We start from the raw sequence: 20,662 nt of genomic DNA, 5'->3' as shown, positions 1-20,662 counted from the left end.
AAGAAAAAATGTTATTCGGTACAAATAAAAACTAAAAACTACCAAGTGACTATTTCATCTTAAATAAATTAATAATACATAAATAATCTTTTAAAAGGGATAAATGAATCAAAGAAAACACAAAAAAGTATAAGAGATATTACAAAATTAAACTTAAGCTCATTGCACATTGCGGCAAAGTTAATGCATGCGGCCTCAGAGCAAGTCTTCTACTACATCGGTGGTCTAGTGGTTAGCATGCTCGCCTTGAGATCGCGAAGTTCTGGGTTATATTCCCGGGTCAGTCTATATATATTTTTTTAGGTATTGGAAATTTCTGTGAAGAAATTCAATGAACACCACTGGAGGTTTGAAATCGTCGTTACCCATACCTGTTTCTCAGGGAGTTCGTAAACCATCTGTACTTGTTATTATCAGTAACATTTATTATAATGACAGTAAAGTGTGTATAATAGTGGTATATGCATAAAAACCCTCTCTCTTATGAGACTTGTACCCAGCAGTGGGACATAATGTTTGATTATGCAAATTTTTTCCAGAAATAAACATCACATTACCATACGGATCAAGTGCCAAACCGCCAACGAAATAGGGATGAATATCGACTGCGGCCCATCATGTAATGTGCTATTTAAAAATCCTAACATCTCACATCTTATAGCTACAGAGTGTGTGGTTAAAGTTAATTCCCATTTTCATGTTTGGGATTGCTTCTGTATATTTTAACATGAAAACATAGTAATACTGCATATTTTAACATATAACATACGACGTATTTCATAAATTTTGTATATTTAAGAAGAAGAAGAAAATACTTTATTGCACGTAAACATACATATAGGATCATTAATGAAACAGTAAACAATGTAGACATGCAAAGGCGGCCTTATTGCTGCAAGCAATCTCTTACAGGCAACCTTTGTAGAAAGGACTTAGAGCAAGAGAACGGGATAGTGCCAAGAGTGTTGTAATATATGCATACATTTATAGATACTGATACATAGATGTATAGATACTAATACATAGATAATTTTTTTTTTTTTTTTATTTAGTTCATTATTAATTAGTAGTTAAAAGTTGAGCTGACTATGATTAATATTTCTAGAATTTTATTTAAATTGAGTTAAATTATGATGCATTTTAAATTTGACTTAAGTATTGCTTTTTTAATAAAGATGATAGTTTCATACAGTGAAAAAATGCATAGTGTATTAGTAGTATCATAAAGTGATGTTATTAATATTATTTGTTATCGGTACAATTACTATCGGTGTAGTAAATAATATAATAAAAAAAAGATTTTCACATTGTCGGTAAATTGTGAAGGAATGTACCTACCTATTTTAATTATTGTAAAACAAAATTGTAGCAAATAAATTATTGTTATTTACTTATTTATTTATTTATTAAGAGTACTAACAACATTCTTTTTATTATTCCCATTTCTCAAATCAAAAGTTTACGACATCCATAAACTTTAAACTCCTTTTTTAGATTTTTGTTTTTTTTGAATTTTCAAGGTTGTAGTGCTAATCAAATTTTCTAACACAATCTTTCTTCCCAAAGAACCCAACCCCCTTGTTTTCCTTGTTTTATTCTAGTTACACTCCTAATAAAAACAATAATTCAGCCAGACAAACAAAATTTTATAAACCAGTTCACGTTGTACATAAATTAATGATTATAGGTAAACATTTCGGCTACATGCTCCCTTGCTATGGATACGTCATAAAGTGGGTTTTCGAGCATCGTTTGAAAAACAACGATTAATTAACCTGTTTCATGTAATTACGTATACCTACTCGAAGGTTTTATATTGTTTATTAATATTAGCATAACCTGACGAAAATATCGATCGTGTGAAATAACAAAACTATATGATCATTCAAGTTGCGTTCAAATATTAAAAATTGGAAAATTATACCTTGTCTTCTAACCGATAGGTAAGTGTCTAGGCATGGTTACATTTCCTACAGCTCATCACTTTCAGAGAGAAAATGGGGTAGAGACATAGTGTTAGAGGTGTGACAATATACTTTGTGGCCCTATTAACATCTTAGACTGTATAATCACCCACCACCAGTTGAAATTGCAGTCAAAAGCTCGTAGCGGAATAAAAAAAACGATCATTCCCATTACGCCCTCACCGTCCGCCCATGTCGGAATTCTTATTTATTTATTTTATTTAAACAACTTTATTGCATAATAAAGGAAACACACACAGGAAATCTTACTTGCTTCTTAGTGTCAAGATTTGAGAAAACTTCATCTCCAACTGATGTGAATTCTTCGTATTTTGTTCGAGGTCTGTTTACTTGCATATATGCAACATATTTTGTAAAATTTCCAACGATTACCCTTTTTTAGTTACACTCCTAATTAAAACAATAGTTCAGCCAATTTTAAACATTTGATACTATGCTTTTCGCGGAGTCTAGCAAATCAAGCTTAATTTTTATAATAGTTCAGCCAGACCAACCAAATTTGTATCCAAATATTGTTTGTACATATTTTACATTTTGATTTTTATGCTATCTTACTATCTTCGTCCCGTATCACATCTGCACTCAACATATAAGCGATACAAATTAGCATGGGACTCGCAATAATTCAAAAGCGTATATCAAGTATTTAGTCTAATTCATTTTTATCCGTCAAATAGGACCGTTACATGGGGCATCCACAGTTTGACCCAATTTTAATTTGGCTGGCAAGCTGAGGACTTCAAAATTTTAAGTCAAAAGCGTCAAAACCCGACAAAGCGCGGTGAAGCCTGAAATCAGGAAGTGACCCGAATGAAAGCAATGTATAAATGCTTCAGGTACAGCCAAGTACCTACTCAAGTTTAAGGTTTACAAAGTAATGAAGCACGAACAAGAATGCAGATGATATACAAAATGTCAGAGTTCTGTAAATACCTTTAACTTTAAGGATATTAAAAAGTTTCAAGGAGATTAAAAAATTTGATGAAATCGGAATAAGCTTTGCACCTTATGGTCAACCCATATAAAGGCGATGAGATGGAAATTTAAGCACAATTCTCGAAATTAATAGACATACCGCTTGTGTTTGCAAATATGTACAAATTCACGGTAAGTTAACTATACTAATTTTGTAAAGCTGAAGAGTTCGTTTGTTTGAACGCGCTTATCTTAGGAACTACTGGTTTGATTGGCGAAAATGATATATTTTTGAGTTACATAGTCTGTTTATCGAGGAAGGCCAAAGTCATATGTATATATATATTACATCACATCTGGTATAAGATTATATTTATATAATCTAAAGATTACAATCTATGGTAACCTGTCTTTGTTGTCCAATGCCAAATTTTGTGCCACCCCCCTTAAGCCGATGGTAATAAATAAGGTGTCGTTGGATACCTCCCAAGCAACCTAGGCGAAGCGGGGTCACAATAAATCTAACATAGCGGATAGTATGACAGAAGACACAAAGAAATAATAAAGAGTCTATATTTTAGGTACTCGTATCAATTAAAAAGTCTCAGTCTGTAGATTCTATTTTTTATTTAACGCAAAAAAAAATACCGTTATTATGAAGAAGTACGTATTCATTCACTTTAAATGCATTTTCGGGTTCTATTATTTGTCTACCGTATTATGTATGTGGATTTAAGTAAAACAAGTATAATTCTATAAACATTACCCGACTTAGTATGCTGTGGGTTTTTCTTAGACTAGGGTGCGTTTGGAACCCATGTAGCTTTTTGTTTAATTTGGCGAACGTTATTATCACCATCAACTCACAATTATTATGTAAACATATTTGTATGAATGCTTCGTAAGTGCCTGTTATAGACCTACATGAATAAAGAATTTATTGAAATTGAATTCTTCTCCTTCTACTTGCTGCTCAGGTTCATTGGTCCGTCACATCGACTATCTACATCTCCAAGCAAATATTTCTTGCCACAATTATTACATCTAGGTCATTTAAATAATGGAAGTTTTTCTTTCTTTCAGATCGTCGTTTTAGCCTTAGTCGCCGTAGTGGCCGGTACGTAGAAATTTTAATATTATAATACCTAATACATACTCGTAGCACATTGTGTCATTATGAAACCGATGGACGCTGGCGTTCATAGGTACTGGAATGGCGGCCATGCACCTATAAACGCGATGGTAGATCCGAGACTAAGTTTACAGAGCCACTGAACACAAGCAGCGCAAAGTCGTTCGTTCAGAGCGTTTCTTTTAATTCTACTACGTTAGCTCTTGACTGCAATTTCCCGTATAGGTAGGGCTGATGCAGTCTAAGATTGTAGAGAGCTAACCTATTTGTGGAGTGGATGTTGGATAAAACACATACCCCTAATAGGTTTCTACACGGTAGGTACTGGAAAGGTAACTTGGCAAGTCAAGCCAAAGACTCGTATACCAGACGAGAGAAAGCTCGGAAAGTATAATTCCCATAATCACCCTGCGTTCGGCGATCGAACCTTCCAGCAGCGTTCATTACTGCACTAGTGTGGTAGGTGGTGTGTAGAATTCTCTGCACGATATCTATGATATGTATACGAGGCCGATTCTAGCTAATGTTATAAATTCTAAATATTATTAAATTCCTTTGTTATCTCAATTTAATTACAAACCAATAGGCTAAGACCTCCTTTTAAGTTTGAATTTGAAACAACCTGTATTTGGAGGCCTCAATTTCGAAATATGCTATAGTAAGGTACTTCGAGTTCTAGCATATTGTCAAATGTTTTTAATATTTTGGTAAGCCAAAAATTACTGAGGCTCTTTCATAACAGATTAACGATTCCACTGTTTTAAGATTTAAAAGAGCAGTTTTATCTGGAAACTTGTAACTTTATCTTGAATTTTGTTTATCAGGATACGGCAACAGCGGCAACAAAGGCGGAGGTAAGAAATCAAGACAAATTTCATACTATGAAACCCATAATATTATGAAGCTTATGACACTGTTTGAGTTTCTGAAAGCACCACCCCGAAAACATAGTAGTCTTCGGGGTGTTGCTTTCAAAAGCAGTCCAGTTTAAAAATTGTCTGTACTTTATTCTTGTTCCTGAGTATACTTAAGCATATATTTTTTGTACTCTTCTGTAATTATAACCAGTACCATTTGAAGGGACCGATTGATCCGTAAGGGAAGGAGGATTAAGGGGGGATTGAGGGAGGGATTATTCCGGGGCACGCAGCTCTCGCTTTTCAGAGTTATCTACGTTATAAATTTATACAGTAAATCACTTGCTTCAATGGTGAAGGAAAGCATCATAGGAAAATCTGAACGCCTGAGAGATCTTCATTGTCTCTGCGCAAGTGCGAATTGGTAGAATTCGCACACACAGTTCGAATTTCACCAATGGTGGACTATTGCCTAGCGAGTACAAAAGATCCTGAATGGTAGAAATGCATCAGCCAAGTGGCCCGACAACAAGATACATAAAAACCTTTCTCATTCTGAGAGGGCCCTGAGCCCTGCCGTGGGCCAGTAATGGATTGATAACGATTGAGATGATGAACTATGATGCTACATTCACATTCAGTCTCATCATCATAAGATCAACTCGGTACCGGGTCTCCTCCCACAATGAGAAAGATTTCGGCCGAAGTTCACCATGCTGGCCCAGTATGGATTGGTGGACACACACCTTTGAGACTCGTCGACATTATAAAGAACTCTCAGGCATGCAGGTTTCCTCACTATGTTTTCCTTCACCATTGAATCAAGTGATATTTTAATTGCTTAAAGTCACATTAAGGTTATTTAATGTTAATTGTTGTGAATAGTGCCTAAACAAAATATTCATTTACTCCATAGATTAAACTCGCTAGTCGGAAACTAAAAACTTTATGTTTCTGCAAAAACTATACTAACTTTAAGTTACACTTGTTGTAGATTTCTCTGGACAACGCGGATCAAACGGCCAAGGTAGCCATGGTAATCAAGGTGGCCATGGCATTCAAGGTAACAAAGGCGGATCTAGTGGACAAGGTAACCAAGGCAACCATGGTAACCAAGGCAACCATGGTAACCAAGGCGAATCTGGAGAAGATGGTGAATGGGACGGTAACCAAGGCGAGGGGGGTCAACAGAGTCAATGGGGCAACCAACAGGGGGGATCCAACGGAGGAGGGGGCGGCAACCAAGGCGAGGGAGGTCAACAAAGCCAATGGGGCAACCAGCAGGGGGGCTCTAACGGTGGAGGGGACAGATACTCAGGTAGCCAACAAGGTGGTAACGGTGAAGACGATTCCGATGAATAGATAATAATAGAAACCTAGATATGGAAAGCTTACAGAATTGTTGTACAGAGCCCGATGTAGGGAAAGAGAATAAAAGAAAAGAATATCCTGACATACAATAGCGTTATTATTTACCTGTTCCTTATTGTCATCATTATATCATGAAGTCCACAGCTGATTGCAATCAACTTCACGATGCTGTTTTTACTATACCTATGCATAGTATGCATCTTAGAACCAGGAATCAACATATATATTTTTTTAATAATACAATGAAACGTCGAAAATTAATATATTCATCTTATACACAAAATAATCAAACACAACGTATGTATTAAAATAAAACTTACCTAATTTAATCAAGTCTTTGGAATCCTAAATTATATTAATAATTCTAAATTCAAATTCTAAATTCCAATTCTTAATTCTAACTCATTTGAGTTAGAATTAAGAATTGGAATTAAGCAAAATCTAAGCAAAGCACTTTTAAAACGTTTCCTTTCCACTTTTAAAATGAGAACCACCAGTTAAAAAGCAGATTTTACAGAGAAAAAGCACGCAAGAAACTCAGCAGTTGCTCTTTTCTAATATCAACATCTTCATCATGTTTTTTTTATTTCTCTACTCGTTAGTCCTGCCTGCAATCTAACCTGGTACTAAGTTATGATGGAGTCTAACCTGTTAGGGAGTCTGGCAATTATATAAATATATATGTTCATATTCAGTTGTATAAATATATATGTATACAGGTACATTGACTTAAACAAATGTAATTGTGACTTATTTTATTTTGAAACTATTTGTGAACGTCGTGAAAACCTGTTACATAAGCTGTACTTCACACACTAAAGAACATATACTTAGAAACAGTGTACACGATATATTGAAGCATCAAAAATCTCCACTTTAGCAGTGTTTCTCGAACAGTCGGTTAATCATTTCACTCAATTTAGCAGTTGACAGTAATTATTTTACCACTAATGTTCAAAACGTTTCAACATAAAATGGGAAAAATGGGAAAAGTTTATAAGCTAGCAACATTCCGCGGGTGTGTAATGAGAATGAATGAACATACTTTTATTGCACACCACAAAAAGTACATAGAACAAAAAGAAAAGTATAACAAAACAACTGATGATTGATTTCTTCCAGGCAATCAATAGCGAAGATAAAAAACAATTACAGAAAATAGTTAGGTGGTGCATATATACATATACCCATAAAATACATATTTCATTACTTAAATATATACATATAATATATAATGAGAAGTACGTGGACAAGAATAAATGTATTAACTGTTGGTTTTCTTAAATAAATAAACAACTATTTTTCTAAATTGAATCGAGAACAACCATAACTGATTGACGTCCACTGGTGGACAAAGATCTTCTGTAGGAAGTTCTAAAATCGCAATCTACGGCCGCTTGTTTACAGTGGCTATCAGCGACTCTCTTAATGTTATCTGCCCACCTCATTGGGTCGAACAACGCTACGTCATAAAGCCTCTTCGAACCTCAACGTCCAGTCAGAGACCTCAACATCCATAATCGCTGGTAGACACATTTAACTTAAGAAACTGAATTATTTATAATCAGAGAAAAAACTAATTAGGTAATTTAATACCTACTCGGCAAAAACGCGATTATTTCCTTTTTCTTGACGAGATTTAATAATAGCTTTTTATAGCTATCTTCAGACAGAATGAGGATGTCAACGTTTGAGAAATATTTACAATTACAATTTTATTTAATATTTAATTGTATTAAATTTATTTTATTTTATTTAATAATATTTTCACAACTGTCATCTCAAAAATCTCTCATCTTATCATATTTTACAATCATGGTTATATTTTAGCCTACCTAATCATTGATTTAATGTAGACCTTAATGAATTGTGAAGCACTGATGTCCATTGGTGAAAACCGTATGAAGGGGAATTTTAATAAAAATCTAAGTACCTAGGTAAGTACTTAGTGACAATTGTAGCAGGTTCACTGTCCGGCCGAAAACCTCACCTATGCAAAAAATCGCACCGATCCGTAGCTTTGTTGCTACGCGAAAGCAAAACCAATAAACACAGTTTCGCAGATATAATATACTTTTGTTTTTTATTTAAGCAATAGGTTGTACCTTTTGGAGTAGAGACTTTGGGGCCCCACGGTCCAGAGGCAAGAGCCCTTTTAAAAGAATTATCGAAAAGGGTTATCGAGTCTACCGGTGATCCTAGAGCGGGCAGTTACATTGGCCAACGAATTAGTTTGGCCAACCAAAGGGGCAATGCTGCCAGCATCTTAGGAACTGTGCCTCGCTGCGGTGGTTTTGAGGACGTTTTAGATTTTATTTAGTTTTAAATAGTTTATTTTAGGATATATTTATATTTTATAGAAATAATATTACTTTAAGCAATTAAATATCACTCTCAGCAGCAAATAATAAATTAATAAATATACTACGACAATACACACATCGCCACCTAGCCCCAAAGTAAGCGTAGCTTGTGTTATGGGTACTGAGATAGCTGATGAATATTTTTTTATGAATATAATACACATAAATACTTATAATATATAGATAAACACCCAGACACTGAAAAATATTCATGTTCATCACACAAACATTTTCCAGTTGTGGGAATCGAACCCACGGCCTTGGCTCAGAAAGCAGGGTGCTGCCCACTGCGCCAATCGGCCGTCCTAATCAGATAGGCCAGCGCTTGACGACAATCATGCCCGGTAGAAAGCAATGATGAGGTCTAGGTTGCAGCAAGCTTGCCTAGAAAAAGCCTATTCACTCTAGCCTTGAAGGTACTCAAATTATACGTGGCAGGTCATCTTAGCGGTACGTATCAGAAACGTGGATAAAAACGTTTCGTACGTGTTGGTGGATTATCAACCACATAAGGATGCCACCGCTCACGGTGTCTCGCTGTTCTGTAGTAGAACGGGGAAGGAGGAACAAGATTATGAAGTTTCTAAGCACACTCACCGAAGTATATCCGGTAAAAAACCAATAAACAGGCAACATTGCATCGGTGCTGGAGACTATGTAGTTTCGCCTGTGTAATCGATTTGTCACCTATAATTCTATTGGCGCGACGTCTTTATTATTACTTGCTATGTAAACAATGTGTACATTGAATCTAAAAATAATAAATTTTATAAAGCGGCTGCGATTCAAACTTAACCTCGCTGGGCTTTCAGACAATATAAAATTGTTATAGTTTAGAATTTCTTAAAAAAAGAAACCTCAAAAGTTAAGAATTAGTATTAAACGACTAAAGCGAAACGATTATCAGGAGTTATAATTATGCGGCGCTTCCATCTGGCCATATAAATAAGCAACTTGTTCTCAACATCGGCATACGTAGGTAATTCGTAGGAGTGGACTGACCGCTGGTATATATGTAAATATGTACAAATTCACGGTAAGTAAACATATATAAAATCTAAAATTTCCGTTATGATCTAATATAAAATTCCTCTAATAAATAAATAGGTGTGACTATTACAAATGTTATGAAAATAGGTAGATTATTATTGTTTTTAAAGCAAAATTTAAATTATGGATTAGTCATAGCAGAAGCACGTTTTGTGAATTAAAATAGAATTTTACCGCGACTTCGCTCTGGTTTCTCGTTTCCCGCGCATAATGTAGCTCACAACTAAATCGCAAAATTCTAACTGTTCTTTCTTGCCTTTAGTTACTTCGAAATCGGGTTGGTATCTATAATGTTTTGTTCACTTTTTTACCAATGGACAGCTAAATTATTCTAAAGTAACATAGGCTAGGTATAATTAAAAGAATAGAGGTTTTTAGGTAAATTAAAATAGTACGATATAATTAATAGCAAATTGTTGCCTATAAAATTCATTATTTGACGTGCACTGAGAAAACTATTGATGGTACATAAAAGCCACAAAAAAGCCCCGGGAAAACTAACGGTTTCTACGGGATATATAAATAAAAACCTTAATTAACTCGGACGAAGTCGCGGGCAACAGTCTTCTATAATAAGTTATCATTATTTAATATAGAAGGCTTGATTACTCCTACCAATCAGTGCGAGTCACCGCGCCGTTTCGAAAATTATCGCCGGCCAAACAAACAGACGGACAGACAGACAAAAAATTTAAAAACGCGTGTTACGAATACGAATAAATTATTCATGCTATAGTTTAAATACTAATATAAGAGTAATAAAAAGCGAATTAAATTTTAAAATTCTCAAGGAAAAAATTAATAAGCCGAGTTTTTTCTCGGTAAAAATTTGTATTTTTTTTTCTTGCCCTTATCTCGCGCTATGCGGGGTTGGCACTTCATATCTTCTTTAAACTTGAAGAAAGACTTTTGTTTTAGTTTACGCATATTTCTTACGACCGACGTCTCTGAAATTGTATTTTTTTTTTGCTGTAATTACCGCCTTTTGACGACCTCCCACAATAACGTGATTCTTAGTAAAAATAAAATTGTTTCAGATTCTCATTTTGGCAGTAGTCGCTGTTGCAGCGGCTTACCCAGGTTAGTATTTTTTTTTTCTTAAAATACGGGCACGTTCCATTTTGAAATTAGGTACAAGCATCTTTAAACTAGTTCAGTTACCTACGTACGTAAGTTCATTAACCTACCTAAATTTTGCTGTGGTACCTTAGATATATTTTTTTAGAGTGGAAATGACTTCAAAACTTGAAAATTAAACATGGTTTATAGATTCATTGAAAGATTAAAAAATGGATTTAAGCGACAATGACGGCGAAATACCACAAAAATGTAATAAAAAACGCAATATTTTATTTTTACCGTTTGAAACTATTATTATAGCTTGACGATGAAGGCACGTAAGAGCGTTTCCGTCAACTCTTTTAATGTTATATCCTCGTAGAACATCCCGCAGTTGAAAGTTTTATCGCGGAAAACGATGTCTGAACGCGCATCACGTCGAGCGAAATAAAATGCAATTTTGTATATATATTCTGTCAGTGCAGCCGGATAAATCAACTCTTTAAGAGTTGATTTATCGGGTCCTCTTCTGGCTTGCTTTACATATACCATTAATTCAGGGTGAAAGCATTATAACTGAAGTAAAATAAACCACTGGTAGAGATCGCTTGTAAGCGATAAGGCCGCCTATTGTACCTACCTAATATTTATTAATCTTTATTGTTGTTAAGCTCTGTATTCATTTTTGGTGTACGTAAAGTGTAATGAATAAAATAAATGATCCTATTACTCGCTGAGTATGTAGCTTTCCAAAGGCGTAATTTTTAAAATTGGTCAAGTTTTTTTCAGTTTATCCATTTCATGAAAACATACAAATATACATGAAATAAACATGAAAACATATAATAGATAAGTTATAAAGATATCATAAGCGAGCGAGCTTATCGAAACTAAAAGGGGTAATTTTTTTTCTTTTTCACCATGACTTCGTTTTTAGTAGTGGTAGTAGTAACCCTATAATGACAATAATTCTTTGAAGCGAATAATATATAATATGATACCAAGTTAATAAATAGACCAACGTATTATATATTTACAGTAATTTGATATCTATGTAAACGCCCATTGAATCCATATCTTTATTTTCACAGGATATGGTAGCGGCGGCAGCCAAGGCGGATTTGGCGGACAAGGTAACCAAGGCGGATTTGGCGGACTAGGTAGCCAAGGCGGTTTTGGGGGACAAGGTAACCAAGGCGGATTTGGCGGACTAGGTAGCCAAGGTGGGTTTGGCGGACAAGGCAGCCAAGGCGGATTTGGCGGACAAGGTAGCCAAGGTGGGCTGGGTGGACAAGGTAGCCAAGGTGGGCTGGGTGGACAAGGTAGCCAAGGCGGATTTGGCGGACTAGGTAGCCAAGGTGGGCTGGGTGGACAAGGTAACCAAGGCGGATTTGGCGGACAAGGTAGCCAAGGCGGATTCGGCGGACTAGGTAGCCAAGGCGGATTTGGTGGACTAGGAAGCCAAGGCGGGCTTGGCGGACAAGGTACCCAAGGCGGATTTGGCGGACTAGGAAGCCAAGGCGGATTTGGTGGACTAGGAAGCCAAGGCGGTTTTGGCGGACAAGAAAGCCACGGTGGATTTGGCGGACAAGGTGGACAATTCGGAGTTAGCGGACAGAAGGGCCAAGGCGGATATGGCGGATATAATGGCCAAAGCGGATTCGGACAAAAAGGCCAAGGCGGATATGGCGGATATAGCGGAGAAGGTAGCGACAGGTTTGGCAGCAGCGAAGACTCTGGAGAATCGGACGAGTCGCATTAATAAATACAAATAAAGTAATGATACCTATGTAATTAGTACTGATTTGCTTAAGATAATTAAGGCTAGTTTTGAAAAGTAAAGTAATGTTGAATTATGTTTATTTCGTTTCTTTATTATATCCACTGGGGTTGACAAACCTGTAACACTATAGGATCCTCATCATCATGTCAACCATTTACCGGCCCACTACAGGGCACGGGTCTCCTCTCACAATGAGAAGGGGTTAAGGCCGTAGTCCACCACGCTGGCACAGTGCGGATTGGTGGACTTCACACACCTTTGAGAACATTATGGAGAACACTCAGGTGTGCAGGTTTCCTCACGTTTTCTTTCATCGTAGATGCAAGTAATATTTTAAATTTATCGCGTGCTGGGATCGAACTCGCGACCCTATAATACATATATACTCCAATAACTAAATTAGTTACGTCCTCGCCCTGCTTGTTCTCCACAACTAGGCTAAGGTTGCCTGTCAGAGATCGCTACTTAGCGATAAGGCCGCCATTTGTATCCTGCTTCATTCTTACCTGGCAGTTTGCTATTTTCAATTTTACCGGTGGTCGTACGAGGTGACTAAGCCAATAAAACTGAGAACCGAAGCAGCATCCTCTGTGCTACTACTACGATACTGCCGAATGCCCAGCATGGGCAAACCGTCATAGGCGAGGCCAGCAGTCCAGCAGTGTAGTAGAGAATTGTTATAGGCAATTGATGATAAATGATATTATCAAATCGTTTGGCGCTGCTACAGCATTGTTAACACACAACTTTGAGGTCGGGGAGCGAAGTGGATGTGTTGCAGGATCGGCCGTCGTCTTCGATGTGCTACTTGGTCGATTCTAGTAAAACTAAACAGTTGCTTATCCTGTACGTGCTTAGGTGCGTGCGTCAAACGTGCGTGCGTTGCGTGCATTTTGCTGGTCACATGGTGCTCACCAATGTCCGGGATCTATGCAGGTGCGCTCCACCCATAGAAGGCTAAAAAGGCTGGCAGGCTTGAAAAAGATTATCAAAATCAAACAAGAGCGTTGGTAAAACAATAGTAATTTATTCTTTTTATTACATAATTACATAATCTTTTCCATCAGAATACTCCGATATCAGTTCACAATCTTTTAAACGTCAATTGAACAAAGGCAACTCAATCTAAAGCACAATAGTTAATATATTCATAAAAACATTTTTCTCAGAAAAATCTACGTTTATTTTAGAAAAATACACGTCCTCAGTGCTTTATCCAAACTATACTATGACTGCTAGTTCTATTTTTTTTTCATTAAATATTAGGATTGAGGTAGAAACACATTATCAAACGCAACGGCTTAGCAATTTGATTACAATTGAAGAAAATAAACTCCACCCTAATACCACATTAATCGTGATCATTTAATACAAAACAGTATAATCATTAATTAAACAAAGTATTAAAGGCTTTTTCAATAAATATTTAAATAAAACAAAAATAACAGCACATAAAAAAACTATTTTTTACATAATATTGGTGCTCTAACAAAATATTTTAAGAACGGACTGTTTTGACGAGTATAAAAAGTACACAAATCGAAAACTTACCAAAACGTGAAATGCCGTTGCTATTATTTCAATATATAATGTTAATATATATTTTTTACGTTGTTTTGAATGTAAGGCATCACAATTCATATATATATATCTTGAATACTAAAAAAATCTGTTTTGGTATTCCTAAACCGCTCCACCGAGCAAGATAAGTCATATAATAGCACAGCGTTTTAACAATATGTTTCCACTCGTATAGTGCATTTCTTTACTTTGTAAATTGTGACAATAAAATTACTTAACGTTTTAACAAATGCACCATTGGTGATGTTGTCTATTAGTTATTTAGTTGTTTGTTATCATACATCGTTTCTATATATTAATAACGGTATCCATTACCTGTCTGTATAAATACTATGTTAAAGTTCTAGTTTATTTACAACTTCTAACAACTATATACACATACAGTTTATAATTTATATGTATAATAATAATAAAAAACAAAAATCTAATTAAATATATTATATTGACTAACATTAAAGCATTTTTCGAAGGCGATTAACCCAACACCGTAAATGTTATGAATTATGATAATGTATCGAGGTGAACTCTCATCGTAAATGGCTCGCATTCGGTTGTACAGAAACCAATGTATACTGAAATATTTTATGTATTACCATTGGAAATACTGTGCACCACTGGCGTGCACTGGGTTTCTTACCAGGGTATGCATACACTAGTAAAATTGCATAAAACGGCATAAATTCTCCTCCTATACGAGTTATATATCAATGTTAGGGTATGCAGTGATTTTGTGGATGTATGGAGTGCACGCCACTGGACTGCACGCTTGCCCGGACAGGAGACCATTTTCTCTACTTGGAGACAAAATTGCGCAGCGCATGTGGGTAAATAATTTAAAAATAATATACCACTAACTGTAGTGTTAAATTGAAATGTTACGGTGTTTAACCATATTATATTATTCAATTTAATAACATCATTTAACAGCACATTTTTCAAATTTTAAGTTATAATAAAAACAAATTTATAATTAATAGGTTTCTGTATAACGGATTTCGCACCAATGTCAATCACTTTAAGTTATAGTATAGATTCGTCTAAATTAGATAAAGGTGACGGTCCATTTCAGCATAAGGTGTACACTAAACCAATAAATAAGATACATATCTGAAGTCTCTTTTAGGATAGGGAACTAACACACAAATATTGTAACGAGCGATCGGCTGGTGAGAATTTAATAAAAATATAACAAGAAAAAATAAAACCATAGTTTAGTTATAAAGTATTTCAACAAGACGATGCAATCCTAGCATTTGTATGGGCCGCCTCCTTTATTATAACAATATAATAACGCATTAATGTAAACCTCGAAGCATTATCCTAGAAACAATTTAGAATCGGACCTTAGGTATAAAAAATTTCAAACAAAACCATGATATAAAATTCTTTTGTATACTACAATCTTACCCTGTTAAAGCGAGTTACAAATAAGAATAAATTATAATACTAGAATAGTAATACAATAAATAGATTCAACCTGTCTCTGGCACTCCGAGTTGCATTGTTTAATAAATAATTAATAATATCAGCAAATGCATAGTGATAAATCATAAAATTCTTTGCATAAGTGAAACTTCTTTGGTTTATTTTCACACACTCGTACGCGTTAATCTGCAGTTACTGGTCCAGTACCGACCAATTGTCCAGAAACGATAATACATTCCGTGCGGTTTTTTTTTTTTTTTTTTTATTTATTTATTTATTTATTACACAAACTACTAAAATTATTAATCTTCGCATCCTGAAACTCACATGAGTTTATTTGGACGCTGCACATTCCTCTAAAATCTCATAAGTTTATAAGTTTATCATATATTAACCATTAAATAGCAATACAGTATACAGCAGGTAGTACACTAATAAATCCAGTGTAGGTAATTCTGTACTGCGAGCCATCGCGTCGCTCAGTAGATACGAGCGACCGGTTTGGCGCTGCCCCGAATGCATACGTTATAAATTTAAACCAGCTTAAGAAATTTCACTTCAATGCAAAAAAATATATATTTTTCGTTAGCAAATTTTAAAAGAGCCTTCAATCCATAAAGCCTAGAATTCCTCCCGTTTGTGGGTTCTGTAAGATGGGAAGCCACCTGCAGTAACAGGGCTACATTTTAAAGCTACTAGCAAAAATTACTTCCATTGGATTCGTTTTAGTAGTTATAATTTTAACAAATTATTTGAAAGATACAACATATTCATTTTAAAGCTTCAAGCAATCCTTTAAACTTTCTAAGTTTCTATACAGTAAAAGTTGTATTTTTTTCTAGTTACACGTCAAATAACTGATGAAAAATAAACATATTAATTTTAAAACTTTAAGCTATAATTTAAATTATAACGTCTTGTTGGTTCAATACAATCGTAATTATCATTTATCATTATTTCTAGTTACTTGTAAGCGTCGAATCACTGACGTAAAAGTATACATATACATTTCGAAGCTTCAAGCTATAATTGATATTATAACGTCTTGTTGTTTTGATACAATCGTTTTTTATCACTTATCATTTATTTCTAGTTAGTTCTTAGTGTCGAATAACTGACGTTAAAGACAACATATTCATTTCAAAGCTTCAAGCTATAATTTAAATTATAACGTCATGTTATTTTCAATATTTTCGTAGATAACGTTTATGTTATTTTCTTGTAACTTAATATATCGTCATTAAATAACGTTTTAGACAACATATTAATTTTAAAGCTTTATGCAATAATTTAAATTAAGTCGTCATGTTAATTTCATTAGAATGTTATAGTTACTTAAACGTTCAATAATTGTCGTAAGTAACAACATATTGATTTTAGTAGCTTCAAGCAATAACTCAAATTATAAAAAAATGTTACTTTTAATACAATCATAGTAATTATTTATCATGTTTCTAGTTACTTGATAACGTCGAATAACTGACGAATAACACAATATATTAATTTTAAAGCTTCAAGCAATCATTTAAATTATAATGACATCATGTTAATTACAATACAATTGTAGTTATCATTTGTCATTGTTTCTAGCTACTTATTAGCGTCAAATAAGTGACGAAAAAGACAACTTATTATTTTATTTTAAAGCTTCTAAATACAGTTAAATTATCGCGTCATATTAGTTTCAATACAACAATAGTTATCATTTTTCTAGTTACTCGATTGCTTCAAGTAACAGTCGAAGACACCAACATGAGATAATCCTAAATACTTCTGAATAGAATTATTATTTCCCAATTTCGGGCAATATTCGTACGATTTATACATGTGCAATCTTAGAGCCCTTTTCGAGTATTGAAACACTATAACAACAAAGTTGGATGGACCTAATGGCATTCGGATTAGAGTCAAAAACTCTCTTCTTTATCATTTTACAAACGTTCAACCGAGCGGCTAGCTCTACAGCTAATTACAATTTATTGATGTATGGATGAATTTGTGCTGTGCAAGGAATATGAATTCCATTTCACCGTGACGGATCAGTGTCTCTATACTCAAAAGCTAGACTGCGATAAAGGTACTTTGTAGGATGTAGAGGTATATCACTTTTCCTTTAAATTTCATAAGAATACCGAACATTTTTTATAAGAGCGTATTTGAAATAGTCGCTATGCGTTGCGTTATTGCAAGCACAACAATAGATATTTCGCACTAGTTTTACAAGTAAAATGTTGCACGAATTTGAACTAACCTTCGATCAAATAATGCTAGATGCTTCTGATGCTTTGCCGCTGTCAAAAAAACGACCGAGAAAAATTAGTTCTCATACGCGAATTGCTGTTTTATTTTTGTTACTTTGCAAATCAGCGAGATTATGTGAACACGTCTCAAGATTCGAATTTTCAATATACATTAATTCCGAAAAAACATTAGTTATTATTAGGAAAAACAAATTTCTAGTAAGATCATGCATATCACAAGTTAAATAAAATACAAGTTGAATACATAGCGGCCAGCGAATTTATACATGTTTTTTAAGGATTTTTTTAATCCCTGTTGGCATCGTATGTTTTTCCGGCGCAGTTATCTCCTAACAAAATTTTGTTAAGATTGTTTTAGCAGCTAGGCAGTGCAAAATAACGTTATAAAAGTGTTATGTATACTAAGCACCTGTCAACAGTTCCCAACTGTTATTCCGGGATTAAAACTCACAAGATTAGAGAATTTTGAAATGTAAAATGTAAATTGTTAATGTTGGAATAGAGCAACTGCTGAGTTTCTTGCCGGCTTCTTCTCGGTAGAATCTGCCTTCCGAACCGGTGGTAGAGTCACTACACACAGACAGACTTAACGTTTAAAAGTGCTTATATTAGGCCTACTTGAAATAAATGAATTTTGAATTTGAATTAAAAGAATTTGTCCCTGAAGACGGCTCCAGGCTTCAAAACTGCAGGCGTAATTTCATCCAGCGGATAAGCTCAAAAAGTTAACGAAAATAACATATAAAAGCTAATAAATAAACAAACAAACAGACTTTCGCACATATTAATAAAAAATTAAAAAATAACAGATGAGCATATACAAAAAATCGGATGTTTTCTGTTTGTTTTTCAGCATATCTAGTACAATTATGATCGAAGGAGTTTACGAGTTTAATATAATTATCGCTCGACTAATTACGGTTGATTTAATGCACCCTTAAATAGTAACTTCGTTTATGTTATAATCAGTAGACTCCAACTTAAACATGCTGTTATCAACAGTATATTATTTATAATAGATTATCGTTAACAATTTCTCGAATAGGTACTCCATTTTTGTTAGTCAAGAAATAAAAGTAAAACAGTTACAATTTCTGGCAATGTCCAATGAAATTGTCATAGCCAAATAACTTATTACGTACACTCAAAGCCCTGATTATCTAGACTATGACAATCTATTCGAAAAACTTGACCACAAATTGCTACGTAAAGTTTCAAAAATTTGGTGGACAGTTAAGATGAATTGCCATAGGGAATTAGGGTATGTTGGGTAGCTTTGGATTTTAACTGACCTCTACTTTTAAGTTATATGCTTCTCATCTTCGGCAAAGCATAGGAAGGGGTGAAGTTTTTAATAGTATATAGTCCCATAGTCATTGTTTTTTTCATAGGACTGTTAAAATGACGTCATGACAAATCCAATATGGCGGATAGGTATGGCATACTGACTGAGTTCGGTATAACATTGTAAGGGGGTATAATGTTCCCTCCGAAAATTTATAATACAAAAAATTTTGGTCGAAAAGTCAAATATTCTTTGCCATTTTTAAGCAAAGAAGACTTGTCTTATTAGATATTAATGTGGCCAAATGTAAAAATAAAATAGGTAATAAAAGTTAAAAATACTGTCGTTAATGCGTTCCAGAAAAAACAAACAATAAAATAATATTCAGTTACTCTAAAACACAAAGTTACCCAAATAGGTAGGGTACTGTAGAAAGATTATTACGATAAATTTATTTTGCAATAACTTCGTTATTATCATCACAATAATTTACTGATAAATAATAATTTATCAATATTATATAGTTATAATAATATTATGTACATTTCATTTTAGAAGCATACTATTTTTCTAATCAGTGTCCAAATTTTTAGTGTGAAATAAGTTTTTTTTTTTTTCAATGCGGGCAAAGGAGCCTGCCTCTATGGTAAAAAGTAGATCTCTTAAACTTGTACAGCATGGTTACTAAATGAATTTACGAGACATGTTAATTAAAACGGTTTGTCTAGTGGGTGGCTTTCAGCCGTAGCTACCCTACCGACAGAGACGTGCCGCCAAGCATTTAAGCGTTCCGGTACGATGTCACGTAGAAAATTATTAAGGGTGTGAGCCATGTGTGTTAATATTACTCCCACACCCCCTAGGACAAGGGTTCCCAACCTTATTTACCCAGCGGCGCATTTACGAGTTCGGAAATTCGTTGTGGCGCCCGCGTCCTAACCTAGGTAGTTAAAATAAATAGATACTTGTTAGTTAGGCAGACACGCGCAAGAAATGAAACATCCTTGTTATGAAACCAATAAAACTAATAAATTTTAACAAAGAATTAAGAAAAAGTGTGGGACAAGCAATGACACTTTTCTGCTCAAAGACGATCAAAATTATTTTTCTTGTTTTATTTTAGTACAGAAGGAAACCTCGCGGCTCGCGGTGTACCTCTGTACTTTATATAGCGCCCGAGGGCGTCGCGGCGCCCAGTTTGGGAAGCCCTGCCCTAGCAGGTTAGTCCGCTACCATTCTCACAATGCATCATCACTACAGGATAGATTTTAGTGGGGGGGGGCTAACTTGTAGTAGAGTAAAAAAATCTCAATATTTAAATTTGGACAATGAATAAAGAGACGAGAAGTTTTCCTGTTATATTTCTAGTCTACCGCGGACAAAATGAACGCGACAATTCTATGCTACGAAGACAATACACTTATAGGCCTAAAAATATTTTCATAATATGCTTTTTCTACATAGCCATTTAGCAAGACACAACGACGTCACATATAGAAATATAATATCAGGCCACCGCAAATTTGGAAGCATACCGTCTCACTCTTAACCCAGATCGAAAATTACAAACAATTTTATGTTATAAACGCACATGT

At 34.6% G+C, this 20,662-nt stretch overlaps 2 protein-coding genes across 2 annotated transcripts; both read left to right on the top strand.

Annotated features, from left to right (window-relative positions):
* Window positions 1-3,077: 3,077 nt before the first annotated feature.
* Window positions 3,078-6,251, top strand: LOC120633442 (feruloyl esterase B-like). The gene is made up of 4 exons (XM_039903650.1): window positions 3,078-3,092; window positions 3,984-4,017; window positions 4,857-4,886; window positions 5,884-6,251. Exons 1-4 carry the CDS (start codon window positions 3,078-3,080, stop codon window positions 6,249-6,251), a joined length of 447 nt encoding a protein of 148 aa, XP_039759584.1.
* A 3,359-nt stretch (window positions 6,252-9,610) lies between these two features.
* Window positions 9,611-12,594, top strand: LOC120633232 (spidroin-1-like). Its single transcript, XM_039903386.1, has 3 exons — window positions 9,611-9,659; window positions 10,711-10,753; window positions 11,824-12,594. The coding sequence occupies exons 1-3, from the start codon at window positions 9,645-9,647 to the stop codon at window positions 12,492-12,494; spliced, it is 729 nt and encodes a 242-aa protein (XP_039759320.1). The 5' UTR covers window positions 9,611-9,644; the 3' UTR covers window positions 12,495-12,594.
* The last annotated feature ends 8,068 nt before the right edge of the window (window positions 12,595-20,662 follow it).

The sequence above is a fragment of the Pararge aegeria genome, chromosome 21, assembly GCF_905163445.1.
Source record: "Pararge aegeria chromosome 21, ilParAegt1.1, whole genome shotgun sequence".
Taxonomy (NCBI): Eukaryota; Metazoa; Arthropoda; class Insecta; order Lepidoptera; family Nymphalidae; genus Pararge; species Pararge aegeria.
Note: the sequence above shows the minus strand (reverse complement) of the source record. Positions and strands in the feature narration are given on the sequence as shown.